The sequence below is a fragment of the Microcaecilia unicolor genome, chromosome 8 (genome assembly GCF_901765095.1).
Source record: "Microcaecilia unicolor chromosome 8, aMicUni1.1, whole genome shotgun sequence".
In the NCBI taxonomy this organism is placed as follows: domain Eukaryota; kingdom Metazoa; phylum Chordata; class Amphibia; order Gymnophiona; family Siphonopidae; genus Microcaecilia; species Microcaecilia unicolor.
In genome coordinates this window covers 187,901,040-187,923,498 of record NC_044038.1, presented here as the reverse complement: position 1 = coordinate 187,923,498, position 22,459 = coordinate 187,901,040, and the positions used below count along the sequence as shown (strand labels likewise).

The 22,459-nt window shown below is 47.6% G+C and overlaps 1 protein-coding gene across 6 annotated transcripts in view; it reads right to left on the bottom strand.

Annotated features, from left to right (window-relative positions):
* Positions 1–22,459, bottom strand: part of LOC115475628 (dual specificity tyrosine-phosphorylation-regulated kinase 1A-like) — a 521,782-nt gene that overhangs the window by 29,661 nt on the left and 469,662 nt on the right. For 5 of the 6 annotated variants that reach the window (XM_030211502.1, XM_030211505.1, XM_030211507.1 and 2 more), the window contains one exon: positions 3,374–3,477. In XM_030211502.1, the coding sequence (XP_030067362.1) occupies positions 3,374–3,477 (104 nt within the window). Of the gene's footprint in view, positions 1–3,373; positions 3,478–22,459 lie in introns of those variants that run through there. The other variant, XM_030211508.1, reaches the window with a different exon arrangement.

Genomic DNA, 22,459 nt, shown 5'->3' with positions numbered 1-22,459 from the left:
TATTGAGATGCGCAGCTAGGCTGCTTTTGTTTCATTTCCCTTTACAGCTAGGCTGTTCTACTTTACCTTTACCGTATACTTTATGCTTTGCATTGTTTCTGCTAGTAGTGGGATGCGCAGCTAGGCTGCTTATGTTTGATTTCCCTATACAGCTATACCATATTCTATGTTTTATGTTTGCCTTGCTTCAGCTAGGTTAGACTGTATAGCTAGGCTGCCTGTTTTCCTTTCTGTGCTGTTTGGCTACCCTTTTACCTTTGTGTTTTTTGCTACTAATAAAGCTGCCTCAGTTCATCTCCACTTGTGGCCCAGTCCAGTTCTTGGGAGTACTCTTAGTTCTGAAGGGACTCGGTCTACACAGAGGTGGTTGGGTGATTCTCTGGGCCAAGGGCTCACAAACAACACAATACTATGAGTGAGGATGATTCAGACTGCACCACTCTCCTATACACACTGGTTGTGATGTGCTATCTCTCACTGTTACCAATAACCTACCCTTCAATTATGGGCTGCTCATGTCTTTGTCAGTGGGCAAACTTACAAAATCAGCAAGGGATCAAATACTTATTTCCACCACTGTAGGTTACTGTAATATACTCAAGAGATTACAGACAATACAAAACACAGAAATATGCCTTCTGTCTCATGCAAATCGGTTTTAACTGGGTTACTCCTCTTTTCTATCGGCATCATTGGATTTCCACTGAATTCATCACAAATAACTAACTTTACCACATTGTGCTCTTTATACCAGGGTGCCTGCTTATTTGACCTCCATAATCTCACCTTGTTTCTCCTCAAGACTTTTATGGTCATTGGACAGCCAATTGTCTATCCGTTTAATCTGTTTTTCACACACAATTCATTTCTAGCAGACGCAGAGCCTTTTTTTTTTAACCTTGCCCCTACATTGTGGAATTATTTACTATTCTCAGTTTGCAGCGAACCAGCATTTCCTTAATTTTATTCAGCCTTGAAATCTCTTGCTTTCCCAGGTGACACAGGGACAAGGTAGTGGTGCATTAGCACTAGAGACAGATTTAATGGGGTTTTCCTCTTTCCTTTTTGCTGTACTCTATTTCTTCTATCCTATTGTTGAATTGTAGTTCCTTTCCTTTTCTAATTAATATGTATACCACTCTATTAATATGTATTGAATGGTAGTATAATGTCACAGTCCTGAGCCCCGACTCACCTGCAGGACTTGGCAGAGGAGCAGAGTCGGGACCATGGCCTCGCAGGGGGCTTCCAGGTTTAGTCGGACCGCACACCAGTGTGTCTTTTGAGTGCTCCCTCTGTGCCCATTTAAGGCGACAGGGCCCTACCTCTCACTGCCTTCGCAACCAGTCTCTTTTTAAAGATATAGCAACCAGAATTGTACACATTACTCAAAGTGAATTCATACCAAGGAGCAATAGAGGCATAATATATTTTGTCTTATTTTCTGTCCCTTTCCTAATAATTCCTAACATTCTATTTGCTTTTTTGGATGACAAAGCCACCACCACACACTGAGCAATATATTTCAATGCATTGTCGATGACGACACCTAGATATTTTTCTTGGGTGGTGACTCCTAAAGTGGAACCTAACCTCAAGTAAGTATGGTTTGGATTATTCTTCCCAATGTGCATCACTTTGCACTTGTCCACATTAAATTTCATCTGTTATTTGGATGCCCAGTCTTCCAATTTCCAAAGGTGTTCTTGTAATTTCTCACAGTCTGCATGTGTTTAACGACTTTGAATAGTTTTGTGTCATCTGCAAATTTAATTACCTCATTGATCATTCTCCTTTCCAAATAATTTATAAATATGTGAAATATCACTGGTCCCAGAACAGATCCCGAGGCGTTCCACTATTCATCTTCTTCCACTGAAAGAAATGGCCATTTAACCCTGTTTTTCAAAAATGAACATTGCCTTCTATCCCATGGCTTTTTAATTTTCTCATGAGGGACTTTGTCAAAAGCTTTCCGAAAATCCAGGTACACTACATTAACCGGTCCACCTTTACCGACACATTTATTCAAGCCTTCAACGAAATAAAGCAAATTGGTGAGGCAAAATTTCCCTTGGCTGAATCCATGTTGACTCTATCCCATTGGACTAGAGAAGTGGAGGAGTGACCTAGTAGTTAGAGCACCTGTCTCGACATCCAGAGGTGGCAGGTTCAAATCCCACTGCTGCTCCTTGTGATCTTGCGCAAGTCACTTAATCCTCCAATGCCTCAGGTACAAACTTAGATTGTGAGCCCTCCAGGGACAGAGTAATACTCAGTGTACCTGAATGTAACTCACCTTGAGCTACTTCTGAAAAGGTGTGAGCAAAATCTAAATAAATAAAATTAAACCATCCGACTGACATTCAAAGTGATTTCAATGGGTATGAGGGGCTCCAGCCCACTTAAATTGCTTTGAGCTGCCCAATCACTGATATTCAGCAGCACTAAACCAGGTAGTGCTGCTGAATATTGCCTCTGACTGCCCTTGTTGAAAGTGAGCAGGTCAGAGACAGTACAGGGGGTGGCACTGGGGAACAGCTGGAAGTTATCTGCTAAATGAGGTACATTGGCTCAAAATGGAGAGCCAAATGTTTTCAAACTTCCTTGTCTGGTTTACAAAAGCTTTTATGGATTATGCTCTGAGACAATAACTCAAACATTATCTGGAAATGGATTTAATTCAAGGAGCAAGGAAAGGTTGTTTTTTAATTTTCCTTCCATGAAGAATATAAACTGTAAGTTGGTCTGGGAACATTCATTTATTTTTCAATGCATTAAAACTTAGAATAGAATTCCGATTCAGTTATGTCAGAGTCCATCCTATATTTTATTCAGAAAAGGTCTTAAAACGTTATCTGTTTTCAAGGCAAAGGTTGGATTGAATTTTAATGCACAATGTAATTGCATTTTTAGTTTGTTAGATATTTTTACTCTTTGGATTTGTAAATCCTTCTTTTATGTGAAGCTCTTACTGACTTCAATCCACCTAGAAGCTTTGTGTTAAAGAGCGGACTATAAATCTGCTAATATAATACAAGTGGCCTTAGCACACCCTGAAGTGCATTTTTCCTGCGTGCTAAGGTTATTTTTACCACAGAAATGCAACTTAGTAAAAGGGCCCCTCTGTGAACTTTCTTCACACCCTAAGTCAACAACTATCAAGAATAACTTCCAACTTACCAACACATATATCATTCACATATCTTTGGTACAAACCATAGAAAAAATGATATAGGGAAGAAAGTTTGTAACAAACTGGTATGTCAACTTTATATGCACTGCAAAAAGATCATTACAGATACTATCAATCTACACTAGGATGAACTTAAGCCAGGCAGTATCAGATATCTAGTAATAGAATGTATTGTACCTGAGGACTTTGCATCTCAAAGTCGGTATGAGTGATAGCACTGTTGTAATATCTATTGCTGTACCTATAATAATGGTTATCATTGGAAGAACCACTGGATCCACCTGTGAAGGGAGAAAACAATATTTCAGTATTTGAGAATGTGAGATCTGACGTTCTGAAGATTTAGATAACACTGTATACAAAGCTGTTACAGAAAGCTATAAAATGTAAGACATCAAAATTTAAATGACTCCTTAAGTGGCAGAACCTTTAGGTATATAACCATGTCCCTGAAGCAGAAGATGAAACTACAAATTAAGCAGTTGATACAAAAAGCCACAGCTTCTATTTCATATTAATATTCTACCTGTCAAAGAGACTCAAAGCAAATTACATCAGTAGAAAATTACAAAAAGAAATATACAATTAAACACAAATAAAATACAATATAAAAATACTATTACAACTCCTATACAATTCCTATCCTCACCTCTCTCAAAAAAGGAGAAAGACAAAACTAAACCTTTATCTCCCAACAACTAAAATAACACCATAAACCCAAAGAAGCTTCGAACAGAGTGATGCCTTTTGGTTCATCTCCTCAGAAGAGATACACTGGCATTAACCTGCTGTTTTCAGGCCAGATGAAAAGTGCTTGGAAGATGACATCACTGCCACAGGGCCTAATAAGCTTGTGCTGCCTAACACAGTGTCAAAGGCAGGAGAGGGTAACACATGGGTTGCAACAGGATGAACAGTCTACATTCTCCCAATCTACAGGTGGTTATATGATGACACATGCTTGGAAGATGTTACCAGATACAATCCATTCAGCCTATCTAGTCTGTCCATCCATACCAACTACTAAGCTCTACAATCATTTCCCTCTCCCTCAGATGTCCTCTGTGCTTGTTCCACACTTGCTTGAATTTAAATATAGCCTTCACCTTCAGTACACCCACTACCCTTTCTGTAAAGAAATATTTCTCTAGATAACTCCTATCCCCTTTCACCTTCAACTTCTCATTCCAGAACATCCTTTTAACAGAAAGAGGCCCACATCCCATGCATTCAAGCCATGGAAGCATTTATATGTTGCTATCATAACGTGCCTTATTAAGGGTTCAAAAAGCTGTAATCCAGTTCTTCCCAGTCTGTAAATGCTACACTGTCTCCCAGTGGAAGCAAGAATTCAATTTAAAATTGCCTGCTTGATGCACAGCTGTATCTATAAAGCAACCTAGAAATACATAGCAGATTGTTCAAAGATGTATGAGCCAAAATGGACTTTGCATTCCACACAAAAAGGATATAGTGCCTTACCACCTCTGTCTATGATTTATTTATCATCTACTTGAGCAATGATGTTTTCCTATGCAGGACTCTACATTTCGAATATGAACAAATGAATTACCATAATGGGTCAAACCGAAGTTATCTAGCCCATTATCCTGTTTCTAACAGTGGCAAATCCAGGTCTTAAATATTTTATTTATTTATTTGTAGCATTTATATCCCACATTTTCCCACCAATTTGCAGGCTCAATGTGGCTTACATTGTGCCGTAATGGCGATCGCCATTTCCGGGTACAGAATTACAAATGGTATTACATTAAGGCGCATACATGGTAAAGTATAATACAATATGGTATTGCGTAGAGGTTCCTGAGTGATAAAAGAACTTATAACATAAATTAGTTATCTATAAAAAGTTCAATTCAGAATTGAGAAATAAAGTGGTAGTGTGTATTGCGTAACTTTCATTAGTAGCAGCAAGGTTGTCAGTCAAGTGTAGGGAATTCGGTTTTGTCTAGTTCATGTAAAGTCTAGTTGTCTAGTATTTAAGATGAATTGTTGTGGTATGCCTTCTTGAATAGGTCAGTTTTCAGTAGTTTTCGGAAGATTGTTAGGTCGTGCATTGTTTTTATGGCCTTCGGTAGTGTGTTCCATAGTTGCGTGCATATGTAGAAGCTGGATGCGTACGTGGATTTATATTTCAGTCCTTTACAGCTGGGGTAGTGGAAATTCAGGAAAGTGCGCGCTGTTCTTTTTGTATTCCTGGCTGGCAGGTCTATATCTGGTGTGAACCCATGGATTGCAGAACTCATATCTGACTCAAGGGGTTAAATGTAAAAAGAAATGTAAGCATACCTGCCAACTCTCACGTTTTCAGCGGGTCATCTCCCACACTCCTGCCAAAGCGGGAAAGTCTCCCACTGAGATCCACTGCCGCTGCCAACACCGCTGCTGCTTCTCTCTTGAGCTGCTGCAGCCACAGCAAAAGAAGAAAAACAAGCGCGGGGCCACAGCAGCCTTCAGGCATGCGCTGTTGGCTCTGCCCCAGAATGGGAAATTGACGTCAGCAGGTGCAGAGGACGGCAGAGCCAACAGTGTATGCCTGAAGGCTGCTGCGGCCCAATGCTTGTTTTTCTTCTTATGCCAACATAGCTGCTGCAACATAGGGAGGGAGAGAGGAAACACAGGGTACTGGGGTAGAAAGGGTAGGGAAAGGGGAAAAGGGTGTCGAGAGGGAGGCAGGAGGTGATAAATGGAGAAAGCAGAGGAGAGAAAAAGAAAGAAGAGTGAGGTCACTGGAGGGTACAGAGAGAGAGAGAGAGAGAAAGAGAGAGAGAGAGAGAGAGAGAGAGGGGACATGGAAAAGGGCAGGGAAGAGACAAGCTGTGGGAGAAGGGGGAGACCCTGGCTGGTCAGATGGAGACAGAAAGAGGAGAGATGCTGGATGAAAGGAGGGAGAGAAAGAGGAAAAATGTTAGAAGAAGGGGGCAGAAGGAAGATGCTGGATGGAAGACGAGTACAGACAGGGAGAGAGAGAGATGAGTGGACAGATGAGGAGAGAAAGAGGGGACATGGAAAAGGGCAGGAGAGAAAGAAGCTGGTGGGGAGAAGCATGGGGAGAAACTGGGGGAGCTTGGCTGGTCAGAAGGAGAAATGCTGGATGAAAGGAGGGAGAGAGAGGGAAAATGCTGGAAGGAGGGGACAAAAGGGAAAATGCTAGATGGAAGGGTATGGCGAGAAAGAGGAAAGCCACTGGAAGGATGGGGAGAGAGAGGGGACATGCTGAATGGAAAAGGGTAGAGAGAGAGAACTGGCTAGAAGGAAGGGGAGAGAGAGGGAGACAATGGATAGAAAGACTGGGAGAGGGTAACGGGTGGAAGGATGGGGAGAGAAAGAGGGATGACACTAGATGGAAGGGTAGGAGAGAAAGAGGGAAGGTGCTGGATGGAAGGATAGGGAGAGAAAGAGGAGAAGCTGGATGGAAGGATGCAGAGATAAAGAGGGGGAGACAATGGAAGGATGGGGAGACAAAAAGAGGGGAGATGTTGGATGGAAAGGGGGAGAGGATAGAGTTAGTAAAAGGCTGTACAATAAGAGGAAGGGGCATGGGGAGAACAAAAGTGAGGAAAAGATGAAAAGTAAAAAGATGAAATAAAAAGAGTGAAATTAAAGAATAGATAGTAAAAATGAATTAAATCTGGACAGAGAGGCAGAACAATAAATAGAAGAAAACAGAGAAATATGACAAATGGACAGGAAACCCTGGCAAGAGAGTTAAGAGAAGACAAAGGAAAGCAGAATCAAGAGATTGGGACCAACACAATTAGAAAAAGAAAATGACCAGACAACAAAGGTACAGAAAATAAAGCGAATGCTACATACCTGTAGAAGGTATTCTCCGAGGACAGCAGGCTGATTGTTCTCACTGATGGGTGACGTCCACGGCAGCCCCTCCAATCGGAACACTTTCTAGCAAAGTCCTTTGCTAGCCCTCGCGCGCCGATGCGCACCGCGCATGCGCGGCCGTCTTCCCGCCCGAACCGGCTCGTGCTGGCCAGTCTCATATGTAGCAAGACAAAGAGAAGGGAAGACACAACTCCAAAGGGGAGGCGGGCGGGTTTGTGAGAACAATCAGCCTGCTGTCCTCGGAGAATACCTTCTACAGGTATGTAGCATTCGCTTTCTCCGAGGACAAGCAGGCTGCTTGTTCTCACTGATGGGGTATCCCTAGCCCCCAGGCTCACTCAAAACAGCAACCATGGTCAATTGGGCCTCGCAACGGCGAGGACATAACTGAGATTGACCTAAAAAATTTACCAACTAACTGAGAGTGCAGCCTGGAACAGAACAAACATGGGCCTAGGGGGGTGGAGTTGGATCCTAAATCCCGAACAGATTCTGAAGCACTGACTGCCCGAACCGACTGTCGCGTCGGGTATCCTGCTGCAGGCAGTAATGAGATGTGAATGTGTGGACAGATGACCACGTCGCAGCTTTGCAAATCTCTTCAATAGTGGCTGACTTCAAGTGGGCTACTGACGCTGCCATGGCTCTAACATTATGAGCCGTGACATGACCCTCAAGAGCCAGCCCAGCCTGGGCGTAAGTGAAGGAAATGCAATCTGCTAGCCAATTGGATATGGTGCGTTTTCCCACAGCCACTCCCCTCCTGTTGGGATCAAAAGAAACAAACAATTGGGCGGACTGTCTGTTGGGCTGTGTCTGCTCCAGATAGAAGGCCAATGCTCTCTTGCAGTCCAAAGTGTGCAGCTGACGTTCAGCAGGGCAGGAATGAGGACGGGGAAAGAATGTTGGCAAGACAATTGACTGGTTCAGATGGAACTCCGACACAACCTTTGGCAAGAACTTAGGGTGAGTGCGGAGGACTACTCTGTTATGATGAAATTTGGTGTAAGGGGCCTGGGCTACCAGGGCCTGAAGCTCACTGACTCTACGAGCTGAAGTAACTGCCACCAAGAAAATGACCTTCCAGGTCAAGTACTTCAGATGGCAGGAATTCAGTGGCTCAAAGGGAGGTTTCAGCTGGGTGAGAACGACATTGAGATCCCATGACACTGTAGGAGGCTTGACAGGGGGCTTTGACAAAAGCAAACCTCTCATGAAACGAACAACTAAAGGCTGTCCTGAGATCGGCTTACCTTCCACACGGTAATGGTATGCACTGATTGCACTAAGGTGAACCCTTACAGAGTTGGTCTTGAGACCAGACTCAGACAAGTGCAGAAGGTATTCAAGCAGGGTCTGTGTAGGACAAGAGCGAGGATCTAGGGCCTTGCTGTCACACCAGACGGCAAACCTCCTCCATAGAAAGAAGTAATTCCTCTTAGTGGAATCTTTCCTGGAAGCAAGCAAGATGCGGGAGACACCCTCTGACAGACCCAAAGAGGCAAAGTACGCTCTCAACATCCAGGCCGTGAGAGCCAGGGACCGGAGGTTGGGATGCAGAAGCGCCCCTTCGTCCTGTGTGATGAGGGTTGGAAAACACTCCAATCTCCACGGTTCTTCGGAGGACAACTCCAGAAGAAGAGGGAACCAGATCTGACGCGGCCAAAAAGGAGCAATCAGAATCATGGTGCCTCGGTCTTGCTTGAGTTTCAACAAAGTCTTCCCCACCAGAGGAATGGGAGGATAAGCATTCAGCAGACCCTCCCCCCAGTCCAGGAAGAAAGCATCAGATGCCAGTCTGCCGTGGGCCTGAAGCATGGAACAGAACTGAGGGACTTTGTGGTTGGCTCGAGACGCAAAGAGATCTACCAAGGGGGTGCCCCACACCTGGAAGATCTGTCGTGCTACACGGGAACTGAGCGACCACTCGTGAGGTTGCATAATCCTGCTCAACCTGTCGGCCAGACTGTTGTTTACGCCTGCCAGATATGTGGCTTGGAGCACCATGCCATGCCGGTGAGCCCAGAGCCACATGCTGACAGCTTCCTGACACAGGGGGCGAGATCCGGTGCCCCCCTGCTTGTTGATGTAATACATGGCAACCTGGTTGTCTGTCTGAATTTGGATAATTTGGTGGGACAGCCGATCTCTGAAAGCCTTCAGAGCGTTCCAGACCGCTCGTAACTCCAGAAGATTGATCTGCAGATCGCATTCCTGGAGGGACCAGCTTCCTTGGGTGTTAAGCCCATCGACATGAGCTCCCCACCCCAGGAGAGACACATCCGTTGTCAGCACTTTTTGTGGCTGAGGAATTTGGAAAGGACGTCCCAGAGTCAAATTGGACCAAATCGTCCACCAATACAGGGATTTGAGAAAACTCGTGGACAGGTGGATCACGTCTTCTAGATCCCCAGCAGCCTGAAACCACTGGGAAGCTAGGGTCCATTGAGCAGATCTCATGTGAAGGCAGGCCATGGGAGTCACATGAACTGTGAAGGCCATGTGGCCCAGCAATCTCAACATCTGCCGAGCTGTGATCTGCTGGGACGCTCGCACCCGCGAGACGAGGGACAACAAGTTGTTGGCTCTCGCCTCTGGAAGATAGGCGCGAGTCGTCTGAGAATCCAGCAGAGCTCCTATGAATTCGAGTTTCTGTACTGGGAGAAGGTGGGACTTTGGATAATTTATCACAAACCCCAGTAGCTCCAGGAGGCGAATAGTCATCTGCATGGACTGTAGAGCTCCTGCCTCGGATGTGTTCTTTACCAGCCAATCGTCGAGATATGGGAACACGTGTACCCCCAAGTCTGCGAAGTGCTGCTGCTACTACAGCCAAGCACTTCGTGAACACTCTGGGCGTGGAGGCGAGCCCAAAGGGTAGCACACAGTACTGGAAGTGACGTGTGCCCAGCTGAAATCGCAGATAATGTCTGTGAGCTGGCAGTATCGGGATGTGCGTGTAGGCGTCCTTCAAGTCCAGAGAGCATAGCCAATCGTTTTCCTGAATCATGGGGAGAAGGGTACCCAGGGAAAGCATCTTGAACTTTTCTTTGACCAGATATTTGTTCAGGGCCCTTAGGTCTAGGATGGGACGCATCCCCCCTGTTTTCTTTTCCACAAGGAAGTACCTGGAATAGAATCCCAGCCCTTCTTGCCCGGATGGCACGGGCTCGACCTCATTGGCGCTGAGAAGGGCGGAGAGTTCCTCTGCAAGTACCTGCTTGTGTTGGAAGCTGTAAGACTGAGCTCCCGGTGGACAATTTGGAGGTTTTGAGGCCAAATTGAGGGTGTATCCTTGCCGGACTATTTGGAGAACCCACTGATCGGAGGTTATGAGAGGCCACCTTTGGTGAAAAGCTTTCAACCTCCCTCCGACTGGCAGATCACCCGGCACTGACACTTGGATGTCGGCTATGCTCTGCTGGAGCCAGTCAAAAGCTCGTCCCTTGCTTTTGCTGGGGAGCCGAGGGGCCTTGCTGAGTCGCATGCTGCTGACGAGAGCGAGCGCGCTGGGGCTTAGCCTGGGCCGCAGGCTGTCGAGAAGGAGGATTGTACCTATGCTTGCCAGAAGAGTAGGGAACAGTCTTCCTTCCCCCAAAAAATCTTCTACCTGTAGAGGTAGAGGCTGAAGGCTGCCGGCGGGAGAACTTGTCGAAATCGGTGTCCCGCTGGTGGAGCTGCTCTACCACCTGCTCGACTTTCTCTCCAAAAATATTATCCGCACGGCAAGGCGAGTCCGCAATCTGCTGCTGGATTCTATTCTCCAGGTCGGAGGCACGCAGCCATGAGAGTCAGCGCATCACCACACCTTGAGCAGCGGCCCTGGACGCAACATCAAAGGTGTCATACACCCCTCTGGCCAGGAATTTTCTGCACGCCTTCAGCTGCCTGACCACCTCCTGAAATGGCTTGGCTTGCTCAGGGGGGGAGCGCATCCACCAAGCCCGCCAACTGCCGCACATTGTTCCGCATGTGTATGCTCGTGTAGAGCTGGTAGGACTGAATTTTGGCCACGAGCATAAAAGAATGGTAGGCCTTCCTCCCAAAGGAGTCCAAGGTTCTAGAGTCCTTGCCCGGGGGCGCTGAAGCATGCTCCCTAGAACTCTTGGCCTTCTTTAGGGCCAAATCCACAACTCCAGAGTCGTGAGGCAACTGAGTGCGCATCAGCTCTGGGTCCCCATGGATCCGGTACTGGGACTCGATCTTCTTGGGAATGTGGGGATTACTTAATGGCTTGGTCCAGTTCGCCAGCAATGTCTTTTTTAGGACATGATGCATGGGTACTGTGGACGCTTCCTTAGGTGGAGAAGGATAGTCCAGGAGCTCAAACATTTCAGCCCTGGGCTCGTCCTCCACAACCACCGGGAAGGGGATGGCCGTAGACATCTCCCGGACAAAGGAAGCGAAAGACACTCTCGGGAGGAGAAAGCTGCCTTTCAGGAGAGGGAGTGGGATCAGAAGGAAGACCCTCAGACTCCTCGTCAGAGAAATATCTGATGTCCTCTTCCTCTTCCCCCGAGGCCTCACCATCAGTGTCAGACACAAGTTCATGGACCTGTGTCTGCAGCCGTGCCCGGCTCGACTCCGTGGAACCACGGCCACGGTGGGAGCGTCGAGAGGTAGACTCCCTCGCCCGCACCGGCGAAGCTCCCTACGCCGACGTAGTCGGGGAGCCTTCCTGGGAGGCTACCGCAGTCTGTCGGAGACCTCACCCCGGGCAAGGGGCCAGCCGGCGCCTCGCTCGACGGTACCGGAGGCGCAAGCACCCCCGGTACCGGAGGGGTAGGGCGCAACAGCTCTCCCAGGATCTCTGGGAGAACGGCCCGGAGACTCTCGTGCAGAGCGGCTGTGGAAAAAGACATGGAAGCCGATGCAGGTGTCAATGTCAGAATCTGTTCCGGGCGTGGAGACTGTTCCGGGCTGTCCAAAGGGGAGCGCACCGACACCTCTTGAACAGAGGGCGAGCGGTCCTCTCGGTGCCGATGCCTACTGGGTGCCGACTCCCTCGGCGACCCAGAGCTCTCGGTGCCGACACGGGAAGGGGACCGGTGACGATGCTTCTTCGATTTTTTGGAACGAAGCATGTCACCGGAGCTTCCCGGCACCGACGAGGAGGACGTAGAATCCAACCGTCGCTTCCTCGGGGCCGAGGCCGAAGGAGGTCGGTCTCGGGGGGGCTGTACCGCAGGAGCCCTCAGGGTAGGGGGAGACCCACCCGAAGGCTCACCGCCACCAGCAGGGGAATGGACAGCCCTCACCTGCACTCCAGACGAAGCACCACCGTCCGACGACATCAGCAGACGAGGAGGTCTCGGTACCACCGACGCCGACGCAGCCCTCCGATGTCTCGGCCCCGATGCAGAGGGCCGATGCCTCGATGCACTCGATACAATTGGGGGCGAGGATGAAGGTCCGGGCGCCGACGACGTCGAAGCAGTCGATACTCCCGGTGCCGATGCCGACGAAGAGCCCGAGAACAAAATGTTCCACTGGGCCAATCTCGCTACCTGAGTCCGCTTTTGCAAAAGAGAACACAGACTACAGGCCTGCGGGCGGTGCCCAGCCCCCAGACACTGAAGACACGACGCGTGCCTGTCAGTGAGCGAGATTACCCGGGCGCACTGGGTGCACTTCTTGAAGCCGCTGGAAGACTTCGATGTCATGGGCGGAAAAATTGCGCCGGCGAGATCAAAACTCGAAATTGCGAAAATGGCACCACAAAAAGAGGGAGAAGAAAAACTTTGAACCGAGGCCTAAATAAAGCCTACCCCGACGACGAAAGAAAACTTACCGGGGCAAAACTAGAAATACAGGAAAGGGAACAGACCGAAAAGGTCTCCTTCCGACACCTTTTTTTTTTTTTTTTTGAAAGCGAAGTCCAAAAACGACCCGCGAGGTCAACTTTCGGGGTGCGAACGGCGAAACACGACCGTACCGAGCGCGGACAAAAGAAGACTGGCTGGCACGAGCCGGTTCGGGCAGGAAGACGGCCGCGCATGCGCGGTGTGCATCGGCGCGCGAGGGCTAGCAAAGGAGTTTGCTAGAAAGTGTTCCGATTGGAGGGGCTGCCGTGGACGTCACCCATTAGTGAGAACAAGCAGCCTGCTTGTCCTCGGAGAATTTTGTTTTTAATTTAGGATAAAGAAATGTGGTAGCTGTGTTAATAAAGGTTAATAAACAAGGCGGTGGCCATAGCTAGAAGGTTGTTAGGCTGTATAGAGAGAGGTGTGACCAGCAGAAGAAAGGGGATGTTGATGCCCCTGTATAAGTCATTGGTGAGGCCCCACCTGGAGTATTGTGTTCAGTTCTGGAGGCCGTATCTTGTTAAGGATGTAAAAAGAATTGAAGCAGTGCAAAGAAAAGCTACGAGAATGGTAAGGGATTTGCGTTACAAGACGTATGAGGAGAGACTTGCGGACCTGAACATTTATACTCTGAAGGAAAGGAGAAACAGGGGTGATATGATACAGACGTTCAAATATTTGAAAGGTATTAATCTGCAAACTAACCTTTTCCGGAGATGCGAAGGCAGTAGAACGAGAGGACATGAAATGAGATTGAAGGGGGGCAGACTCAAGAAAAATGTCAGGAAGTATTTTTTCACGGAGAGAGTAGTGGATGCTTGGAATGCCCTCCCGCGGGAGGTGGTGGAAACGAAAACGGTAACGGAATTCAAACATGCGTGGGATAAACATAAAGGAATCCTGCTCAGAAGGAATGGATCCTCAGGAGCTTAGCCGAGATTGGGTGGCGGGAGACGGAGATGGTGCTGGGCAGACTTATACGGTCTGTGCCAGAACCGGTGGTGGGAGGCAGGACTGGTGGTTGGAAGGCGGGGATAGTGCTAGGCAGACTTATACGGTCTGTGCCCGGAAAAGGACAGGTACAAATCAAGGTAAGGTATACACAAAAAGTAGCACATGTGAGTTTAACTTGTTGGGCAGACTGGATGGACCGTGCAGGTCTTTTTCTGCCGTCATCTACTATGTTACTATGTAAATGCAAACAAAACACAAAATAGAAAATAAGGTGATCCTTCACTGATTTTAAAACATATTTGTTTAGTCTTCAGAGACCAGCACTTCCTTCCTCAGATCAGGAGAGGATACCATAACAGCATTATACTGTCCTGACCTGAGGCAGGAGGTTTTGGCCTCTGAAAGCTAATTAAAAAGGGTATTAGGCTGCGGGTCTAGCACCTTGGTCCCTTCCCTTCTTCCCACTTCTGCCATGATGCCTCTACCTTACTGAGCAGCTGCAGTGATTCTTACAGGTTTGCTCTGGAGCTTTTCTTCTGTTTGGCCCCACCATCTGATGTAACTTCCTGATCTGCAAGAAACAGGAAGTTGCATGAGAAGGTGGGACCTGGCAAAGGGAAGGCCTCAGAAAAAGACGCAGGAATTGCTGCTCAATAAGGTAGGAGACACAGGTGGGGGGAGGGAGCCACAGGGAAGGCAGAGAGGCACTGAACCTGTAGAGGGGGGCAAGAGGGAAGGGGGAGAGGTGCTGGACCCAAGGGGGGAGGGGGAGCTGGAGGAAAGGCATAGATATGCTGGACCCATGGGGGGGCCGGAGAGAAAGGATAGAGGTGCTGGATCAACAGGAAGGGGGCTGGAGGGAAGGGAGAGGAGCTGGACCCACAGGAGGCGAAGGGAAGGGAATGAAGTGCTGGAACCACAGGAGGTGGACTGGAGGAAAGGAAGAGAAGTGCTGGACCCACAGGAGGGAGGGGCTAGAGGGAAGACCGGTGCTGGACCCATGAGGGGGGCTGAAGACAAAGTGGCGCTGGACCCACAGGTGGGGGACTGGAGGGAAGACAGAGTGGTGCTGGACCCAAGGGGACTGGAGGGCTGAAGGGAAGGCAGAGAGGTGCTGGACCAGCATGGGGGCTAGAGGGAAAGCAGAGAGGCACTGGACTTGCGGGGGCTAGAGGGAAGGTAGAGAGGTGCAGCGCTGCGTACGCTTTGTAGCGCTATAAAAATGCTAAAAAAGTAGTAGTAGTAGAGGTGCTGGACTCGTAGGAGGAGGGGAGGGATGGACCTATTGGGGACTAAAGGGAAGAGAGAGGTGCTGAAACCATGGTGGAAGGGGGCTGGACAGAAGAGAGAGAAGTGCTGGACCCAAAGGAGGGGGGCTGGAGGGAAGGGTGCTGGACCTACAGAAGGGAGGCTGGAGGGAAGGGAGAGAGGTGCAGGACCTACAGAAGGGGCCTTGCAAATTTCTTTAATGGTGACTCGCTCCGACATTATGAGCCGTGACATGACCCTCCAAGGTCAGCCCAGCCCGTGCATAAGTGAAGGAAATGCAATCTGCCAGTCAATTAGAGATGGTGCATTTCCTGATGGTGACACCATCCTGTTGGGATCAAAAGAAACAAAAAGTTGGGTGGACTGCCTGTAGTAGGCCAATGCTCACTTGCAGTCCAAAGTGTTTTCGCCAGGATGGGCATGAGGTCAGGGAAAGAATGTTGGCAAGCAATCGACTGGTTCAGATGGAACTCTGACACCACCTTCGGCAGGAACTTAAGGGTGTATGCGGAGGACTACTCTGTTGTGATGAAACTTAGTATAAGGTGCATCTACTACTAGAGCCTGACGCTCACTGACTCTACGAGCTGAAGTAACAGCCACCAAGAAAATGACCTTCCAAGTCAAGTATTTCAGATGGCAGGAATTCAGTGGATCAAAAGGAGCTTTCATCAGCTGGATGAGAATGACGTTGAGGTCCCATAACACAGGCAGAGGTTTGACTGGGGGTTTGACAAAAGCAAACAACTAGAGGCTGTCCAGAGATGGGCTCTACCCTCTACACGCTGATAAGCACTAATTGCACTGATGTGAACCCTTACGGAGTTGGTCTTAAGAACAGACTTGGAAAGATATAGAAGGTTTTCAAGCAGGGTCTGGGTAAAGCAAGAAAGAGGATCTAGTGTCTTGACCTCACACCAGACGACAAACCTCCTCCATTTGAAAGAATAACACCTCTTGGTGGAATCTTTCCTGGAAGCCAGCAAGACCCGGGAGACACCCTCCAACAGATCCAAGGAAGCAAATTCTAGGCTCTCAACTGCAGGCTGTGAGGGCCAGAGACTGAAGATTGGGATGCAGAAGAGATCCCTCATTCAGCGTGATGAGGTTCGGAAAACACTTCAATTTCCATGGTTTTTTAGACAATCTGCAGAGGCTAGTAAGGCGCAATCAAGATCATGGTCCAGTGGTCTTGCTTGACTTTCAGCAAAGTCTTCCCCACAGAAGGAATGGGAGGATGCGCGTAAAGAAGACCTGTCCCCCAATGAAGGAGGAAGGCATTCAATGCTAGTTTGTCATGGGCCTGAAGCCTGGAACAGAACTGAGGGACTTTGTGATTCATTTGAGTGACAAAGAGATCCACCGAGGGGGTGCACCACGCTCGGAAGATCTCGCGGGCAACGCTCATGTTGAGAGACCACTCGTGCAGTTCCATATCTCTGTATAGTCTGTTGGCCAAATTGTTGTTTTTGCCAGCCAGATATGTGGCTTGAAGGAATATAGCATGCTGGCAAGCCCAGTTCCTCATCCGGATGGATTCCTGACACAGAGGGTGTGATCTGGTGCCCCTCTGCTTGTTGGTGTAATACATAGCACCCTGATTGTCTGTTTGAATGAGTACAATTTAGAGCATTCCAGATAGATAGTCCAGAGCTCCAGAAGACTGATCTGAAAACCTGTTTCCTGGGTGGACCAAGCTCCTTCAGTGTGAAGCCCATCCATATGAGCCCCTCAACCCAGAAGAGATGCATCCGTTGTTAGCACCTTTTGCGGTTGAGGAATTTTGAATGGAAGTCCCAGATTCAAATTGGTTCTAAAGTTGCACCACAGAAGAGAGCGAACAAGCTCTGGGAACACTCAGATGACCTTTTCCAGACTTCCTGTGGCTTGACACCACTGAGAAGCCATGTGGCCCACCAACTTCAGTATCTGCCGAGCCGTGACCTGCTGCGAGGCTCAAACTTGAGAAGCCAGTGCGACTAGAGTGTCTGCTCTCAGCTCTGGGAGAAAGGCTTGAATCTTCTGTGCATCGCGAAAGGTGCCAATGAATTTCAGTCGCTGAGTAGGGCGAAGATGGGACTTGGGGTACTATTCACCAGCCAATTGTTGAGATAAGGGAACACATGGACTCCCAGTCTGCAAAGCGATGCTGCAACTACTGCTAGACATTTGGTGACTATCCTGGGAGCTGTCTTGAGGCCAAAAGGCAATACTCTTTACTGGTTGTGATGTGATCCCACCCAAAATTGTAGATACTTCCGGTCAACTGGAAGTATCGGGCTGTGAGTATATGCACCCCTTAAGTCCACAGAGCATAGCCAAAAGAGTGCCCAGGTAAACCATCCTGAGGCATCCAGGAATTTATTCAGGGCCTTTAGATCTAGGATGGGACGTATTCACCCCGTCTTCTTTTGCATGAGGAAGTACCTGGAATAGAATACCTGCCCTTCCTCCCCTGGTGGAATGGGATCGACCACATGGACCTTCAAGAAGGGATGACAGTTCCTCTGCAAGTACCTGCTCGTGCTTAGAGATGAAGTAATAAGCTCTCGGTAGGCAAGTTAGAGGTTTTGACACCAATTTAGGATATATCCGAACCGGACTATTTGGAGAACACACCAGTCGGAGATTATAAATGACCAACTTTTGTGGAAAAACTTCAGCCTGCCCCCAACTGGCAGGTCGCCTGGGATGGATACTTTGACAGTGGCTATGCTCTGCTGGAGCCAGTCAAAAACTTATCTTGCACTGACTGGGAAGCAGTAGGGGCCTTAGGCACACGCTGCTGATGAGAACGAGCTCATAGGGGTTGAGCCTGAGCAGGCTGCCGAGAGGTGACATACCTTTGTCTCTGGGAGTAGTAGACACTCCTCTTAGACTCGCCAAAAGAAGACCTCTTTCATACCATCACTTCTCTCTCCCGCTAGGCACCTTCTGCATCTGCCTCCTCATCTGTGTGTTTCTTGATTTGATCATCAACCTCTTCAACCTTCTCTCCAAAAAGGTTATCTCCCCGATATGGGGCATCTGCCAACCTCTGCTGAATCAAAGGTTCCAAGTTAGAAACACGCAGCCTTCAGAGTCTGCGCATTGCTATACTCCAGGCAGAGATCCTGGATGCCACATCAAAAGTGTTGTAGACGCCCCTGGCCAAGAACTTATGACACACTTTCTGCTGCTTGGCCAACTGGCACACCAACTCTGCCTGCACCAGTGGGAGAGAGTCAGCTAGGTCTAGCAACTTGCACATCGAGTGCCGCAAGTACATGCTTGTAAAGAGCTGGTAAAATTGTATACAGGACATGAGCATTGAGGCCTGAAACATCTTCCTCCCAAAAGAGTCCAAGGTCCTAGCTTCTCTGCCTGGGGTCGCTGAGGCATATTCTCTAGAACTCCTGGCTCTCTAGGGTGGAATCCACCACCATGGAATAATGAGACAACTAGGGGCAGGACAGGACCCAACAGAGGGGACTTCCAATTCCAAATTAGGACTTCCTTGAGTACCTCATGGAGACGGACAGTCTTAGCCTCCCTAGGAGGAGCCCTGTAGCCCAGGACCTAGGACACCTCCAAAAGAAATAGAATGGTCTCAGTCATTTCCTTCATAAAAGAGAGAAATGAAAGGCTCTCCAGAGGAGATTTTCTCCTTTCAAGTGGAGAAAGTACCTCTGAAAAGTACCTTGTATCCTCCTCTGATTCCCATGAACTTTCCTCATCGGTGTCAGACAGCAACTCCCCGTAGGAGGGCTGAGACCGAGCCTGCCTCAACTTAGAGGAGCCATGTCCTCAAAATGGACATCAAGGAGTTGGCTCCCACCTTGACTCCGGTGAAGCTTCCTCCACTGATGTCGAGGGGGTACTGGCTTGGGTGGCAGTTGACACCAGAGCCGCATGTGACACTGGCATCGGAGGTTGCACTGTAGGCTGAGGGCCAAGCGGGACTGCAATGGGTGGCAGGATAGGCTTAAGCACCCCTGATGCTGATGCACACCATTGTAAATGGCCATCCAGCAGCTCCGAACCCTACTACTTAAACTTGCAGGTTTCAAATAGAGCTGCCCCAGGAGCTATGTATGACCACTGCTTTAAGCAATTCTCTCACAGAACAGAGCAGCACTGCTTAATAAGAAGAAACCCAAAAGAATTAGCCAACAGAGAAAATTCTAAACTAATTTTTCCTACTGGCAAAAGCCTAATTTGACTCAAGGCCAGACGCTCTTTCAACCACTGCCAACAGCAACCTCCCCATCCCAAAGCTAACACTCAACTGCTGACCAACCACTCAAGTCGGTGCTGTGACAACAGGACCTCATTGGCATCATTCCGTTCCTCAACAGCCAATCAGCACCCGGCTTATAAAATTTACAGTTTTTCCCGGAATCACGGAACTCAAAGTTTGTAATTCTCAATGCCATTTTGAAACCCTGAGTCACCATAGACTTGAATTGGAAAAATGTAGTTTCCAATAGTTTTAATGTGAAATTAATGTAAGACACCAACAAATTCGCTACCTTATGTCACACTTCTATCAACACCCCTATGGTTTTCAATCTTCAAAATAAACGATTTCCCCCCTCCGAAGGGACACCACCTTGTAAGTGGTGGAGGGGCTTCTGTGTTTCAATGACTTAGAGGGCTATGCTGAAGGGTTACCCATATCAGACAGGCCTCTGAGGAGAAACCAGACAAACTGTGTCCCAAACTGGAGGATCCAAGATGGTGTCGAGGGAGGACGTACGTTAGTTGAGTTCCCGTTTTACACCAGAATACCTGAAGAAGTAGGCGCGCTCCCCAGAGAATGGGGAAGAAAAAAGGCAAAGCCGTGGTGTTGTCCTCCTCGAACACAGCTGGGGTTCCCACCACTTCTCAGTCTACTTTGGAGAGATTTGGGGTCAAAACGTCGGGGATATTGGTTCCTGCTTCGGGGAACAACAAGGTTTTATCGCCGAATCTCAGTGGAGAGGGAGTGACTTTGAGTCCCCCTGTTGGCATGACCTCTCCAAGACCTAGAAACAGTAACACTTCGCTATGGAGGTCGACAGTGGAAATGCCCAAAGTGGGTTAGGATTCTCACACGATCCGAGGTCCTGGCCCAGCATTGACTCTGGATAATAAACCAACTGGGGGATTGGAGAGTGAGCTCTTCCCCCCGAAGATATCTGGAGTGGTTTCTGTGGAGAAATTGGACCTGGTGAAGCCAAAAAATGTCATAATGGACGCACTATGGGAAGTGCTGCAGAGTGTGAATAATTCTCTTCTTCAGATGTAAAAGAATTTTCAGGAATAAATATGTGATTATATCAATACTTATCTAACAAAGTGGAAGTCCAAGATATAAAAATAGAGACTTTGATTACGGAAATGGTTTCTCTACGAAAATCAGTTAATCTGGTAATGAAGGACAGTCATGTTTCTTGTAAAAAAGTGGAACTTCTGGAGAACCAATTAAGGAAAAATAACTTGAGAATGATAAATCTTCCTAAAATACCCTATATATAGAGTTATATTACTAGTGACTTTTGCCTTTGATTTAGATAGGAACAATATTTTGAAATTGTATTTCCGATACATGGCTGTTAGTTTTTTGGGTTCAAAGATAAATATATTTCCTGATATTTCAAGGGAATCGCAGACTAGGAGGTGTGAACTCTTGGCTTTTAAGCCAAGAGTCATTGCCCTAGGTGGGACCTTCCTAGAGCGATTCCCTTGTGTTTTATTTCCTTATTACTTATTTGTTGAACCCAAGAAATTACAAGAGTTTGTGGAGTTAAAAGAACAGATGAAGAACCCTCTGCAGCAATTTCCTTTAGTTACCACTGTACCGGCTGCAATTACCGATTTACCTTCCTCCCTCAGAAAATATGAATTGTAAGATTAACCATTCCGGGTTTTTCTTATTTTCTTTGAGATAGTTTTCCTGATCTTGGATCCCCCAATTGTGGACAATTATATATATTGTTGAGAGAAAATGTTTTTTCTTTTTCCTTATATTAATTTCTGTTTTTCCTTACATTTACGTGATAAATGTGAATGTAATTAAGTAAAATGATAAAAAAATTAAAAAAAACAAACATTTCCTGGATGTCATGCAATTTCCATGCACAAATACTTGAAAATTTCAATAAAATTCCTTGATATCCACATGAACATTTGCAAAAACTTCCCCTCCAAGGATTATAACCATAGGAACCCCTAAACATATGTTCTCTATTCTACCAGCCCTGCGCACCTACAATTCACACCTCAAAGGCACAAATAAGATTTTCCTAAAATGAATCCCCCAACCATCAAGAATTAAATTCTAAAATTGTTCCCCAGAGCCCTGACCAATACAATCCGAAAACTAAATTTTAAAATCAAAATAAAGAGCCCAGAGACCCAAGGGACCTCTTACCTGGCTCCCAAAGGGCTGGAAAGGTCTTCTTTCCCCTTCAATCTAGTCTGGTTAAACCCCTCTCGGCACAGGGAACCAGCTGTGATTAAAAGAGGCAGCTCCCAGGCCTCAAAACTAAGCAAGGCCCTGGCTTTGTTTTGGGCTTACTACTGGCTCTGGAGCGCCAACACACATGCCCCGGATCCTCTGCATATGCTGGATCTAACGCGCAGTCCTCAAGCAGGCAATTTTATGAGCTCCCTCCATCTGTGGCAGAAGCATCTTCGCAGCAGGCCACGTCTGTTACAGCCTGTGGCCCAGAAACTCACTGACCCACTCCAGACCCCAAATGGGTTACAACAAAATGTCCCCCACCCTAGGCCAGCTCTGGACAGGCCCAGGACCTGACAGCAATGCCCAAAAGCAGCAGCAGCAGACACCCAGACCCATAAATCCAGGGCAGGTAAAAAAATGTTTTAAAAAGTTTTTAAACACTCAAGGGAGCAGCTCGTTCCTAGTCTCGTACCCCCAATTCTAAAAACATGGGATTCGGGTAGGCTGCAGGGTGTATTTTGAAAACAGAAAGTACCTCCAAACAGAGAAACATACACCCAGGGAAACAAAGGAGTCCTTGTTCAGGATTCCAACTGAAAAACTCAATGGACAGGCATTGAAACTAGAGGAAAGAGGTGGCAGAAGAAACAAAAGGAAGGAGATGACCAAAACAAACATTTTACAAAACACAAGCAAACCACTGGAGGAGGGCTATAAGAACAAACGTTCATAGCCTAGCCAATAAAAATCCTGATCCCTAATAATGGAAATGAACTTGGACATTGTGACCATTATGGAGACAAAGTTCAATGAGTCTCATGAGTGGGATATGCTATTCAGGAGGAGGGTACAGTTGTCTATGTAAACGACAATATAAATTCAGCTGAAATGGGGGGAGGTGGGGGGAGGGGGAGATGAAGCCTTGTAGATTGTGCTGAAAAGAGAAGA